The sequence below is a fragment of the Citrus sinensis genome, chromosome 3 (assembly GCF_022201045.2).
Source record: "Citrus sinensis cultivar Valencia sweet orange chromosome 3, DVS_A1.0, whole genome shotgun sequence".
NCBI lineage: Eukaryota > Viridiplantae > Streptophyta > Magnoliopsida > Sapindales > Rutaceae > Citrus > Citrus sinensis.
In genome coordinates, this window is record NC_068558.1 from 33,891,645 (window position 1) to 33,905,781 (window position 14,137).

The following is a 14,137-nucleotide window of genomic DNA, read 5'->3' on the forward strand; positions in this document are numbered from 1 at the left end:
GTAGCCACTAGCCGCCACCACCACCAGTCAAACTATTTCGACACACTAATACTGTAATACATATCGAAATGCAATATCGGTCCTAACAAAATGAAAATAAAAATTCATTACGAATATGTGTTAAAGATATCCCAAGTATTGATGTGATTGAAATATTTGAGATTGAAGTAGAAATAAGACTCAAAATCAATTGAGAGGAATAAATGAGAAACTCTAATACTAATAAAATACATTCACAAATCCTAATGCTAATTAAAATCACGGATTAAAAATAATAATATGAATGAATTACAGGCGCAACTGTTTCATTAAGAAATTAATTAAACCATGTATTAATATTTTGTACATATATATATATATATTTTTTCCATATATAACTTTCGGTAATTTAGTTTTCCACTTATCATCTTTACTCCAAAAAAATAATTGAGAATATTATTTATGTTTTGGTGCAAAATATTTAAACAACGTACAAATTTTCAGTTTAATAAATCTAAACATTTCTCAAGTTATAAATGAATTTAATGGGTTTAATTAGTAAAAATACTATTTTTTTATAAATTGGGTTTAGTAATGGTTATTGGGTATTTAAATGGGTTTGTTGAGTAAATTTTAAAATTTTAAAGTTCAATGGTGGGTTTATTTAGTAAATGGGTTAAGGCAGCAATTTTCCAAACTAAAATTTTTGGAAAAAGAGGCTATTGAGTTTTTTTTTTAAAAAAAAGAATTAAAATGTTGAGAATACCTTTATTTAATTTTATAATCTTATTTTAAAGAATTTACCCAATAAATTTTATAATTTTTTACAAAAATTATCATTAACATCCAAACAGCTAAAGATTAAAAAAAAAAAAAGAAGGGAACTGTACTAGCAAAAGTTACATTAACAATAAATTTAGTCCAAAGAATAAAGTTATAGCTAAAAAGTGCTCCTATCCTATTTTTCTCTATTTTAACAGTAATCTTCCAATCCGTTTTACAATGGACTTTAACAAATGGGCTCAATCTCTAAACTTCATTTTCTTTTGCTTACCCATGGCCATTAGCCAGAAAGCCCAAAACAATTTTAGGATCACATGTGTAAATGGAACTCCAAGATTGATCTAGAATTAACAAGACAAGATGAAGAGATGATCTTGTAACTAAGAATGAAGAAATTGAATTAAGACAGTACTCTAGTAAAACCCAGAAAATAGAGCTTGAAGAATCACGCACAAAGCAGTAAATTTGTAAAACCAGAATTGGAGCTTCACTTCTCAAGAGAGACGAAACAGGATACAATCTAGCTTTGGTCAACTTCGTTTGGCCACGTCATAGAGTTCTTCCCCACAGTCTTTCCCGCCAAAACAGAAAAGCTTTAAAAGCCATTTACCTTCCTGAGTTACTTGCTCCTATTACATGAAGGCCCTGTAAGTCTATATTTATTATTACAAAAGCACCCTTAAACTGAGATTTGAGATATTTTTTCAAACATAGAAGCGCATGATTTCACGGCTACGTTGCATAGTGAATTTTAGTGCTTTACAGTTAAGGGATAGTTTAAATTCATTACAAAGCATTCCCAAAGAAATTGTTTTTAAATGAAACTCCTCGTCTTGACCAGATTATTTATTATTATTCAAAAAAAAAATGTTCAAAACTTAGCCAAAGTGATAAACTCGTAATTTTTCTACAAAGGGAACAATTTTGAACGGTGGGAAATTCCATAATTATGCTTTTCTGTGAATTATTTTAAATAAAATTATAAAAATTAATATAAAATTATTACCCAGTAAAGACTTTAGAGAGACAAGTGCCCCCAATAGTATCAAGCAAATATGCCCCACAAAGATCACATGATCATTTCTTGCTCTTTTTCTTTTTGACAATTTTATATGTGGTTTCAACTTTTATGCTTTATTGTCGTATCCCGTTGAGGGCTCCGCTGCACCCATTACAACTTACCCCTAAATTGCCTCTTACTAACTAACCCGTTAGATTTTATGGAAGCCCGTTCAATGCTGAATTTTAATTATGTCATCAAATTTCGTTTAGCTCCTTTAACTCCATTTTATTTGTAATTTCTTCATAAAATATTCAAAGCTTCATCAAGCTCCTAATGGACCATCATGGCTAGGGGTGCATTAGAGCCGAACTGAAATATGTTAGTTTAGTTCAGTTTGGTCAGTTTAAATCGAATGGTTTAGAACATATAAACTGATCAATTTTAATTTTGAATTTAACCGAACCGAAAATCAGTTGGTTCACTATTAGTATTTTTGTATAAACATGAATGATTAGTGATTATAATTAAATTGGACTAAAAAAATTCAAAACTAAGGTGAAAAATATAAAAATCTTAGATAATATGAAAGAAAAAATATTAAATTTTATAAATCGAAACGAACCGAATTATTTTGACTCGGTTTGGTTCATAATGTATCAACTAGCCACTTTTACATTAACACTATTAAATAATTTTAATAAAATGACAATTTTACCCCAAATAAATTAAAAGACAAGTTTATCTTATAAAAAATTTTAAAATTAAAAATTATAATAATAAAAATATTCCTAAATTTAATAAAAATAAATCCTAAAATTAGAATTTTATTTTTAATAAAAATTATTTTAATATGAAATTATAATTATAAAAATAATTGCAAAATTTTGGGATTTAATAAAAATACCCTAAATTATTAAAATTTTAGGATTTATTCTTTTAAGAAATAAATTCAGTTATTTTAATAAATTTTACAAAATTATAGTTTTTTAATAAATAAATTTATTTATTTTTATTAAAATTTTGTAAAATTATAATTTTAATAAAAATAATTATTAAAATTTTGTAAAATCTAAATTTAGTAAAAATCAGTTGGGCACCTCTATTTGAGATTTATTTTTTATTAAATTTAAGGATATTTTTATGATTATAATTTTTAATTTAAAAGTTTTTATAAGATAAAATAGTCTTTTAATTTATTTAGGGGTAAAATTTTCATTTTATTAAAATTATTTAATTGTGTTAATGTAAAAGTGACTAGTTGATACAAATGTAAAAAGAAAGGTGGTGCAAAATATATGTTAAAATTTTATAATAGTTGGATGAATATAAGCTAAAATAAAGGTGGTGCAATGATAATTTTTTCCATATCCTAAAACTTAATTGACTTAATTTTTACTGTGCAAGGAAGAGGTTTTCCAAGTTTAAATCTAAAGGCTTGTATTTAATTTGGGGTTGGGAAAGCACTGAGAAATAAATGTAACTAAGGAAAAAAAAAAAAAGTCATGCAGTCCAAATAAGTAGATATATTTAATATGAGGTGGGGATAGGTGAACTGTAATTCAGAAAAAATAAAATAAAATTTCAGAAAAAGTTGAGGGCGTGTTTTAATGGTTTCTTAATTTAAATTGATTTGTTGGATATTTAGCTAAAATGAGAGTAGCTCTCTAATAATTATTGCATTATTACAAACATATCCAACGGTTATAATAGCGCGCTGAATCAATGCTTCAGAAGGATGACAGTCTGAGTGGAGCCAACACGGTTTTGAAAAAATTGAAAAAAGGGGTTAAAAAAGAAAAAGAAAAAGCGGTTTGAAAAGGAAATAAACGCTTTCAATTGAATTACTACCACTACACTCCAATACTCTATTATTGTTTGTTTGCCTGCCTGTGGAAAAAAAAGTCCCAAGTTTCTTTGAAAGGTAAGCTAGTGTGAATGTTTTCATCCGTGCAACTTACTTGATGAATGAAGTTTTCATCCCTGACCTTGATGTTTCCGGGGGCTGCAATCATTTCAGCTGATCTATTCCATTTTGTTAAGGGGAGAATTTAGAGTGGCTTTAACTGTTAACAAATAGCCTAATGTATGACTTGATCAACTTCCTGCCCTGTTGTATGCTTATGAATTTTGATAGAGTTATGAGTTTGCAGAAGCTACTGTATTATATGGTGTTAGAGGCTGTAAAAATGAGGCAGATCAAACACACATTTAACTTTCAATGACAGTTTACTGGAAGTAAATTTCCTATGACCCTCCAGGTGACTAATTGATGAGAAGTGTATGAGCTTTGCAGGCGGGCACGCCAATATTGACTGCATGGCACCATCCACCATTTGCAAGTGAATATCATTATTCTTTAATCAACATGGTGGAGTCCACTGGGACCACACCACATGGTCAGTCTTATCTCTATTCCTCAATTTTCAGTATTCCATACATCAAAACAATTTCAGTTTTGTTATCAATTATAATTTCATTGTTGGTGACGATTCTGATTCCTTTCTTTCTGACAAAACGGAACCATGGCTGCTGTGGGAGAGATGTTACTCAACGCCTTCTTTCAGGTGTTGTTCGACAGGTTGGCTTCCCGCGATTTGCTCAGCTTTGTCCGTCAACTTGGAGGCGGGGTCGATTCCGAGCTCAAGAAGTGGCAAAGAAAGCTGAAGATGATTCAGGCGGTGCTCAACGATGCGGAGGAGAAGCAACTGACTGACGAGGCTGTGAAGATGTGGCTGGACGATCTCCAAGACTTGGCTTATGACGCTGAGGACATTCTTGATGAGTTTGCTACTCAAGCTTTGGAAAGCAAGTTGATGGCGCAAAATCAGGATAGCTCTGGCCAGCTTCTCAGTTTCATCCCGGCTAGTTTGAATCCGAATGCTGTTAGGTTCAATTATACCATGAGGTCCAAGATTAACGATATTACTAGCCGGTTGGAGCAACTCTGCAAAGAAAGAATCGAACTTGGACTGCAACGGATTCCTGAAGGGGCATCATCAACTGCTGCTGCTGCACATCAGAGGCCACCCAGTTCAAGCGTCCCACCAGAACGTGAAGTATTTGGAAGAGAAGAAGATAAGGCGAAAATTCTTGATATGGTATTGGCCGATAGCCCAAGTGATCATGCCAACTTTGCTGTAATACCCATTGTTGGCATGGGCGGGATAGGAAAAACAACTCTCGCTCGGGAGGTCTACAATGACAAGGCCGTTGGAGATTCCAAGTTTGATGTAAAAGCATGGGTTTGCGTATCTGACGTCTTTGATGTTTTGGGCATCTCAAAGGCACTTCTCGAGTCAATCACCCGCAGGCCTTGTCTTCTAAACAGTTTAAATGAAGTGCAGGTTGAATTGAAAGTAGCTGTGGACGGAAAAAGATTCTTGTTGGTCTTAGATGATGTTTGGAACGAGGACTACAGCTCGTGGGTAGACTTAAAAGCTCCATTCTTGGCAGCTGCACCAAACAGTAAGATGATCGTCACCACACGCAATTCAAATGTTGCATCAATAATGGGACCAATTGAACATTATAATCTCAAGAGACTGTTAGACGATGATTGCTGGTCTATTTTCAAAACGCATGCATTGGAGGGTAGAGATCATAATGCACTTGAAATCTCAGAATCATTCCGCAAGAAAGTTGTTGGCAAATGTGGAGGCTTGCCCCTTGCTGCAAAAACACTCGGAGGCCTTTTGCGTACGACGAGGCATGATGCGTGGGATGATATATTAGAGAGCAAAATATGGGATTTACCTCAACAAAGTGGGGTTCTCCCAGTATTAAGATTGAGTTACACCATCATCTTCCTTCTCATTTGAAAAGATGTTTCGCTTACTGTGCAATCTTTCCAAAAGATTATGAATTCAATCAGAAGGAGCTGACTTTCTTATGGATGGCTGGAGGAATTATTCAACAGTCGCGAAACAGTGAGCAGCTGGAAGATTTGGGCAGCAAGTGCTTTCATGATCTAGTGTCAAGGTCTATTTTTCAACAAACCAGCTCTGGTAGTTCTAAATTTGTAATGCACGACCTTCTCCATGATCTTGCTGAATTGGTTTCTAGAGGGACCATTTTTAGGTTAGAGGAGTTCACCAACTTGTCGTCAAGCAGATTTGAAAGAGTTCGCCATTCTTCCTATGCCGGCGGTTTGCATGATGGTAAAAATAAGTTTGAGGTTTTCTATGAAATTGAACATCTACGAACATTCTTGCCATTACGCTTACGCATACATGGTAGTTTTTACATAACTAGAATGGTTCTATCTGATTTGTTGCCGAAGTTCAAAAGGTTGAGGATGCTGTCTTTAGAAGGATACCGTATTGGTGAGTTACCAATTCCATTTGAAGATCTGAGACTTTTAAGGTTCCTAAACCTTGCTGATACTGACATAAGAAGTTTACCTGAGTCAACATGCGCATTGTTGAACTTGGAAATTCTGATATTAAGAAATTGTTCCCGTTTGACAAAGCTTCCCCAGAAAATGAGGAATTTGATCAATTTACGTCATCTGGATATAAGAGGTGCACAGCAGCTGAAGGAGATGCCATTTGGAATGAAAGAGTTGAAGAAGCTTCAAACATTGTCCAATTTTATTGTAGGCAAGGGTGAATCTGCATCTGGTTTGGAAGATTTAAAAAGTTTAGACCTTCTTTGTGATGAACTCTGCATTGCTGGATTAGAGAATGTGAATAGTCCACAGAATGCAAGAGAAGCCGCATTATGTGAGAAGCACAATCTTGAAGCATTGACTCTAGAATGGGGGTCTCAATCTGACAGTCCTCGGGATGCAGTACTAGAAGAGAAGGTGCTTGACACTCTACAGCCTCATGAACGTATAAAAGAGCTGGCAATCAGGCACTATGGTGGTGCAAGATTTCCACTTTGGATCGGAGATCCTTCATTCTCCGAGATGAAGGTCCTTAAATTGGAGAACTGTGACAATTGTGTATCTCTGCCATCGCTTGGCCTGTTGAGTTCACTTAAGCACCTTGCTGTTAAAGGGCTGAAGAAACTAAAAAGCATAGAGTCTGAGGTTTATGGGCAGGGTTTCTCAACGCCTTTTCCATCATTGGAGATTCTAAGTTTCGAGAATTTGCCAGAATGGGAGCATTGGGACACGGGTATCAAAGGAAATGCACTTGTTGAAATATTTCCTCGTCTCCATAAACTTTCCATTGTGAAATGTCCCAAACTCTCTGGAGAACTGCCTGAGCTCCTGCCCTCCTTGGAGACACTTGTTGTTAGTAAATGTGAAAAGTTGGCAGTTCCATTGTCTTGCTATCCGATGCTCTGCAGATTAAAAGTTGATGAGTGCAAGGAACTAGCGTGCGGTCGTCCAATTGATTCTAAGTTGATAAAGTCTTTGACTATTTCAAATAGTTCCTTAGACATGAATGGATGCAAGGGGATGCTATACAATGGTCCAGCTGGCTCTTCACTGCCAAAGCCCATGATTGCTACAAATGTTTTGGAGTTCGGAAAATTATTGAAGCCCATGATTGCTACAAATGCTTTGGTAATTGGCAATTCTGAACAGCTCAAGTCATGGAGTTTTTTTATTGAACCAGGGCTACATTTGCTCGCTCACAATGAGGAGGTATCAATTGAAGAAAGTTGCGTACGTCTTGTTTCGGTTCCAGAGATCAATTTCTTTCCCAGAAATCTGCGCTCTCTTCGAATTTGCAACAGCACAGCTTTGAAATCCTTACCCGAGGAAATGGTGGAAAACAATTCACAGCTCAAAAGTTTGTACATCAGCAATTGCGACTCTCTAACATTCATCGCAAGACGGAGGCTACCAGCATCTCTTAAAAGGCTTGAGATAGAAAATTGTGAGAAATTGCAACGTCTGTTCGATGATGAAGAGGATGCTTCTTCTTCTTCTCCTTCATCCTCGTCTTCCCCAGTGATGCTGCAACACCTGAGAATAGAGAACTGCCCAGAGCTCACCAGTTTATCATCGGGTGTCCAATTCCTCGAGGCGCTTGAATACCTCCAGATACGGGATTGTCGAAAGCTAGAGTCAATACCGGATGGCCTGCCCAATCTTAACTGTTTACAGAGCATTCATATATGGGGATGTCCAAGTCTTGTTTCCTTCCCAGAAAGAGGGCTTCCCAACGCCATTTCAAGTTTTTTAATTTTTTATTGTGACAAGCTCGAAGCCTTGCCCAATGATTTGCACAAACTCAACTCTCTTCTAGATTTAAGCATACAGATGTGTCCAAATCTTGTATCGTTTCCAGAAGAAGGTTTTCCTACCAATCTAACATCACTTAGAATTGGAGATTTCAAAATGTATAAGACACTCGTCCAGTGGGGGTTGCACAGGCTTACCTCTCTTCAATACCTCCAAATTATTGGATGTGATGATGAAGCAGAGTGTTTTCCAGACGAGGCAATAGGAATGACGCTGCCCACCTCTCTCACTCATCTGCATCTTTTGGAATTCAAAAAATTGATATCTCTCTCTTCGACGGGTTTTCAAAGCCTCACCTCTCTTCAATCTTTGTGGATCTGGAATTGCCCGAATCTCACATCATTCCCAGAGGTGGGCCTTCCATCCTCACTTTTGGACTTAGAAATTGAGGATTGTCCAAAGCTTAAAAAAGCGTGCAAAAGAGATGAAGGAAAAGAGTGGCCCAAAATTGCTCACATCCCTGGCGTTGAGATAGACAGAAAATTCATATACGATCCAGAATCAGAGGAGTAGATTCTACTATTAAGGTAAGTTGATTTGTATTATCCGCTATAACAAGCTCCTCCTTTTTTATTTTTTTTAAAATAATAATTTTGCAGTCACTCACGTGATTCCGTTTTCACAAGTCAGATTGTATGTTGAGGCTATTTACCTTTTAATCGCAGATTAAATTATAACACTTATCTTAAAATTTAATACCAACAGATAGACGATTTTTTAATCCAAAGTATTTTCCCCAGATCACGCAAGCTGAGAGTTTCAATCAAGAATTGGAGGATGTGAATGGGATTTTTGTGAAAACATAATGGATGAACGAACATTTCATCTGTGATCTTAAAGTCAACAGAATTTTATTTACTCATTGACTTTTCAACTGCTGTGGTTATTTATGGGTGAAAGATAAGGGCAATTACAAGAAATATGCAAAATTTGTCAATTTCTTAGATGGTAGATATATCGACATTTTAGATTTCAGATATTTTGATGCTTTTTTAATTTTTGATCTAGTAAAAATACATAGCCTTCATCGGCAGGATTCTAGTCTTGGCTTTCACCTCTCTAACTCATCTGTCCCCATTGGGATTTCAGAAATTGAAATTTCTGTCTTCAATGGGTTTTCAAAGCCTCGCCTCTCTTCGATTTTTGTGGATCGGGAATTGCACAAATCTCACATCATTTCCCGAGGTCGAGGAAAAGAGCGGCCCAAACTTGCTCGCATCCCTTGGGTTATGATAGATGGAAAATTCATATACGATCCAGAGTCAGAGGTGTTGATTCTCTTATTAAGGTCAGCTGATTTCTATTATCCACTCTGACAATCTCCTATTCGTGTTTTTCCTTTTTTTTTTTCAAAATTTTGGAGTTCCGTATAATTGAAAATGCCACTCACTTGTTTTCTTTTTCACAGGTCAGATAGTGCGTTGAGGCTATTTGCTTTCTATCGGTGTTTGTTAAGGTAATTACTCACAGATGAAATTATAACTTTTATCTTAAAATTTATTGCCATTGACAGCACTTCAATCAAAATTTTAGATTGCAGATTTTTGTCAATTATTTCATTTTTTATTTTTATTTTAAAGCAGAATTGGAGTATAACATTTGGAGCGCGCATACTCTGATGCATGCAATTAACTGTTTTTAATCGTTGGATTTTGAAATTAATGATGGTAAGATGTGTACTTATTTTTTCTTCCGGACAACCTTGCCTTCTTTCTTCGGTAGCATATCTAATGAATGTTTCTCTGTGTAGTTAAGGATGAATGCTTGGAGTGGAGTATTTGGTAACATTTCTGCCGTAGATGAATCCTTGAAGAAATGCCTGCACTTCCTGAGACCAAATACTGGTCTGATTCAAAACAGCACCTGTCCCAGAAAATATGGTACAAGGCAAAGCCATGTTCTGAAGCAGAAATGATGCATTTCAAATTTTGAAATGATACAGCAGTTGCAGTATCCGAGGTACCTTTTGCATTTAACTTGCCTTTATTTGTTTTGCTTGTGACTTAAAAACACATCATTTCCCAGAGATTTGGAGAAGCATCTCAAGATGCTTAACAAACTTGACAAGCTTCAAGATGCACTTGCTCCCAAGCCTTGATTCTTCACAATGGAAAACCTGTGAGTACACTTATGCCCGCAATTATTGTTAAGTGTTTGCAATTTTGATGCAGCGAAATGGTTTGTGGATGCAAAGCTTTAAAACTGTTAAGAACTACCCTGCAGGCTTGTTGGATGTTGTATACTTCAAAAGCCACCAACACCAAGAACTACAACACCAAGACTAGGTTTGCGTTGCTTCAATCAGCTGAAATAATGATGCAAATGACACTATCAAGCTGGACTTAGAGACTAGTCAGGTCAATCATCCATTTCATCAACAGTTAATGTCATGATGGTGGCTATCAGAGGAAACAAAAGATCTGTTGGAATCAATTCAAACAGTGAGAAGCATGAGAGGAGCATTGATTATAAATAGGCTCAATGAGCTCATGCTGGTAAGTGGTAATTAAGAAATTTGTGAGCTTAGTATAGTTTCAATTTTTTTCTGTTTGGGATATAGTTGATAAGTTGATACTCTGATTAAGAAGCCTGATTATAGTAGCTGACTGTGCTAACTGCGTTCTTTTATTTTTTATTTTTTTGGTTTGCTGTCGTTTTTTCTTTTGATTATTTGTTCAACATTAGATTGATCTGTTGAAGACTACGAGGAAGATCCAGACTTGGATGCAGGCATGCAGCTCTTAATAGGTGAGACCAAATGAATGCTTTAACCATGTTTCTCACTTATGACAATGCACGGATCGAAGGCATCTGAGTTGATCCCGAAAATGTGATGGAAATACGTCTCTGTTTTCATAAAACAGAACAAATAGAGATCTCTGATCACTCCTGAGAATTCATTGCATTGAAATTTCTACCATTGCCAAACATAGAATAAACTGGGGATACATTAGCTTTAGACTCAATTTTGAGGAGAAAGTTTGTACTTGCAGCCTATAAAATCATATCCCTGTTGTATGTTTCTTTGGGAAATGAAAGATTCTGTGTTCTTTTATTTCAAGTTTGCTGAAATCACATTTGTTTTCTAAGATGCTTTACAGAAGGTACCAACATCATTTTCAAAATGATGGTTTTGAAAATTCCTGGCCGCATTACCCATATGTGGAATGATCTGAGAGTACAACCGTGAGAATGTTGTAAGGAGTACACAACCAGATGTGAGTAGCTTGAAAATGAATTCGCATGGAATGATTTCTTGCCAGTGCAGAAATGGCTTGGTTCAAAAATGCTCAGCTTCATTGACACTCTTCGGTTGGCCTCTCCGTCTTTCCATTCTTAACTACAATACTACTCTTGTCTGTCTAGTTATGGAATCTCTCTTTTAATCCTCCAAGTTTGAATTATATTATATTGCCTCTGTGTTTCCGCAGAAACTGAGTCAGTTGGTGATCCTTCAAAACAAGAAAAACCAAAAACAGATACAGCGCGCAATAAGATAATGAGACAGATGGCTCCCGTTGCTGCATGCCACTTGCTTGTGTGCGTATTGGGACCATCATCAACAACACTGACGTAAACCCAGCTCAAGGTGGGAAGCTAGTTCGAGCTGCAGGGACGTTAACCAAGATTTTGAGAAAGAACCCACTTCAAGGTATTGCTTAGTTAGGCTACGTTGTGGAAATGAGAAAGTGATTGACCCTAGATGTCGCGCCACCATTGGTACAGTGTCTAACCCCAGCCATGGAGCTAAAAAGCTTAGTAAGGCAGGTCAGAGAAGTTGGTTGGGTCGAAGAGCTGTGGTTAGAGGAGTAGCCATGATTCCAGTTGATCACCCTCATGTTGAACGAAGCAAAAGTAGCGGTAACAATGGAAGGTGTTCATTCACACCTTGGGGCAAGCCTTGTAAGTCTGGGAATTAAACTGCATCTCTGATACAACCTTGCCCGAGATTAATGACAAGTCAGCATGGGAAACAGAGAAAGAAGCCCAGCTGGTTGAGGAGCACACAAAAGGTCTAGCTCGTATGCGCAGGGCACCAACATACCTCAAAGATTACATTACCTAAGGAATATTTGAGAAGGCACAAAGAGAGTGGAAAAGATGGCAGCTGTGATTTTGTTATTTTGTTGTGACTGTTTTTTCTTTGAATCATTCATTTGTTGGTTAGTTACACGTGTAATGTTAAGGGGTAAAAGATATATGTAGAGGGGAACACGTCATAGAAAGCAAGGAAATGGAAAATATTTCTTCTTCTCTCTCCGTCTTCTCCTGCAATCTCTGTTTCTCCAATTAATTTCAATTCTTTTTGCTTCTTTTTGCGGGAGTCAGCACTTACTCGAAAAGTGTAAATCTAGGATATAAACTCTGAGTTGCAGAGTTGTATCAATTGGTGCTTTCATTGTCTTCTTCTCCTTCTTCTTCTTCTTCAAAAAAAAAAAAAAAATCCACCATGACCGAGACAACAAAGACGATTGATTCTGGAGTTCTTTCCGCCATGAAGGAGCTCCTTGAGAATCAAACACTCTCTGTGCATCAGACCTTACAACAATACATGTCCACTGTAGACTCCCGTTTTGAGGAATTACAATCTCAAATCCGTGGGTCTGTCGGCGTTTTGAGTGGCCCTTCACGACCATCGGAGCTGATGTCAGCGTTTACAGAGGGTTCTGCTGGGGGCATAGATTTTTCCCCGCTTTTACGTTCCATGAAAATGGACATTCCCAAGTTTGACGGCTCAGATCCGACCGGGTGGGATTTTCTCATCAACGAGTTTTTTGACCTCCATGGGACCCCAGATAATTTGCGTCTTCGCATTGCATCGTTTCACATGGAAGGGAGAGCCGCTGCTTGGTATCAATGGATGAAAGCTAACAATCTCTTAACCACATGGCGAAGTTTTTTGGTCAGTCTTAAGAGTCGCTTTGGAGCTTCCATGTATGAAGACCATCAAGGGAATCTTTCAAAGTTAACACAGACCACCACAGTTGCGGAATTTCAGTATGCTTTTGAAGACTTAATGAACAAAGTTACTGGTATATCTGAGCCTTTGTTAATTAGTTTCTTTATCACGGGTTTAAAACCCGATATCCGTCGTGAGTTGTTGTTTACTCGACCTACTTCGCTCATGGAAGCCTCTGCTCTTGCTAGAGCCTATGAGGCTAGATCTGATGAAGCTAAAACAACCAGTCGTTCTTGGTCAAAGTGGTCTCCTACTACACCGCAAGCTCCACAAAATTTTTCCCCTGTTTTATCAAACTCTTCCACTTTTAAAAATACCAATACTCTTGCTGCCCCTGTTATTACTACACCAAAACCACCATCTCAACCTCCATTATTACCAACCCCAAATTTACCAATCCGTCGACTTACTCCAGCTGAGTTACGGGATAAAAGAGAAAAAGGGTTATGTTATAATTGTGATCAGAAATATAGTGCAAACCATCGCTGCCGCAGCAACTTCTTGTTGTTGATGGGTACTGATGATGAGGAGTGTGTCCTGGGGGAGGCTTATGATGAGTTTTACAAGTTATATCCCGAGCTTCACCTTGAGGACAATGTAAATTTTCAAGGGATGGGGAATGATACAACCTTGCCCGAGATTAATGACAAGTCAGCATGGGAAACAGAGAAAGAAGCCCAGCTGGTTGAGGAGCACACAAAAGGTCTAGCTCGTATGCGCAGGGCACCAACATACCTCAAAGATTACATTACCTAAGGAATATTTGAGAAGGCACAAAGAGAGTGGAAAAGATGGCAGCTGTGATTTTGTTATTTTGTTGTGACTGTTTTTTCTTTGAATCATTCATTTGTTGGTTAGTTACACGTGTAATGTTAAGGGGTAAAAGATATATGTAGAGGGGAACACGTCATAGAAAGCAAGGAAATGGAAAATATTTCTTCTTCTCTCTCCGTCTTCTCCTGCAATCTCTGTTTCTCCAATTAATTTCAATTCTTTTTGCTTCTTTTTGCGGGAGTCAGCACTTACTCGAAAAGTGTAAATCTAGGATATAAACTCTGAGTTGCAGAGTTGTATCAATCTCCTAAGAAGAAAGAGAAATCAGCTGTCTGATAATATTGTCCTTTTCTGCTATTTGGTCTTTTTAACATTGTTACACTGTTTTTACATCTTTGAGGTTAGTTTTAGACCAATTTTTAACTTATCCATAATGAAA

The 14,137-nt window shown here is 36.8% G+C and overlaps 2 protein-coding genes across 5 annotated transcripts in view; both read left to right on the forward strand.

Moving 5' to 3' along the window:
- The window catches only part of LOC107174248 (putative disease resistance RPP13-like protein 1), a 64,579-nt gene extending 50,705 nt beyond the window's left edge, over positions 1 to 13,874 (forward strand). Inside the window, exons 3-11 of one of the 4 annotated variants that reach the window (XM_052436511.1) lie at positions 9,054 to 9,252; positions 9,373 to 9,420; positions 9,548 to 9,631; positions 9,715 to 9,923; positions 9,990 to 10,082; positions 10,188 to 10,459; positions 10,650 to 10,712; positions 11,055 to 11,276; positions 11,396 to 13,874. The gene's annotated coding sequence lies outside the window, so the exon portion shown is untranslated. Of the gene's footprint in view, positions 1 to 9,053; positions 9,253 to 9,372; positions 9,421 to 9,547; positions 9,632 to 9,714; positions 9,924 to 9,989; positions 10,083 to 10,187; positions 11,277 to 11,395 lie in introns of all 4 variants that reach the window. The other 3 variants (XM_052436512.1, XM_052436510.1, XM_052436509.1) reach the window with 3 other exon arrangements.
- LOC127900973 (putative disease resistance RPP13-like protein 1) lies at positions 4,151 to 5,727 on the forward strand. Its single transcript, XM_052436553.1, has one exon. The coding sequence runs from the start codon at positions 4,288 to 4,290 to the stop codon at positions 5,581 to 5,583; it is 1,296 nt and encodes a 431-aa protein (XP_052292513.1). The 5' UTR covers positions 4,151 to 4,287; the 3' UTR covers positions 5,584 to 5,727.
- Positions 13,875 to 14,137: the final 263 nt, after the last annotated feature.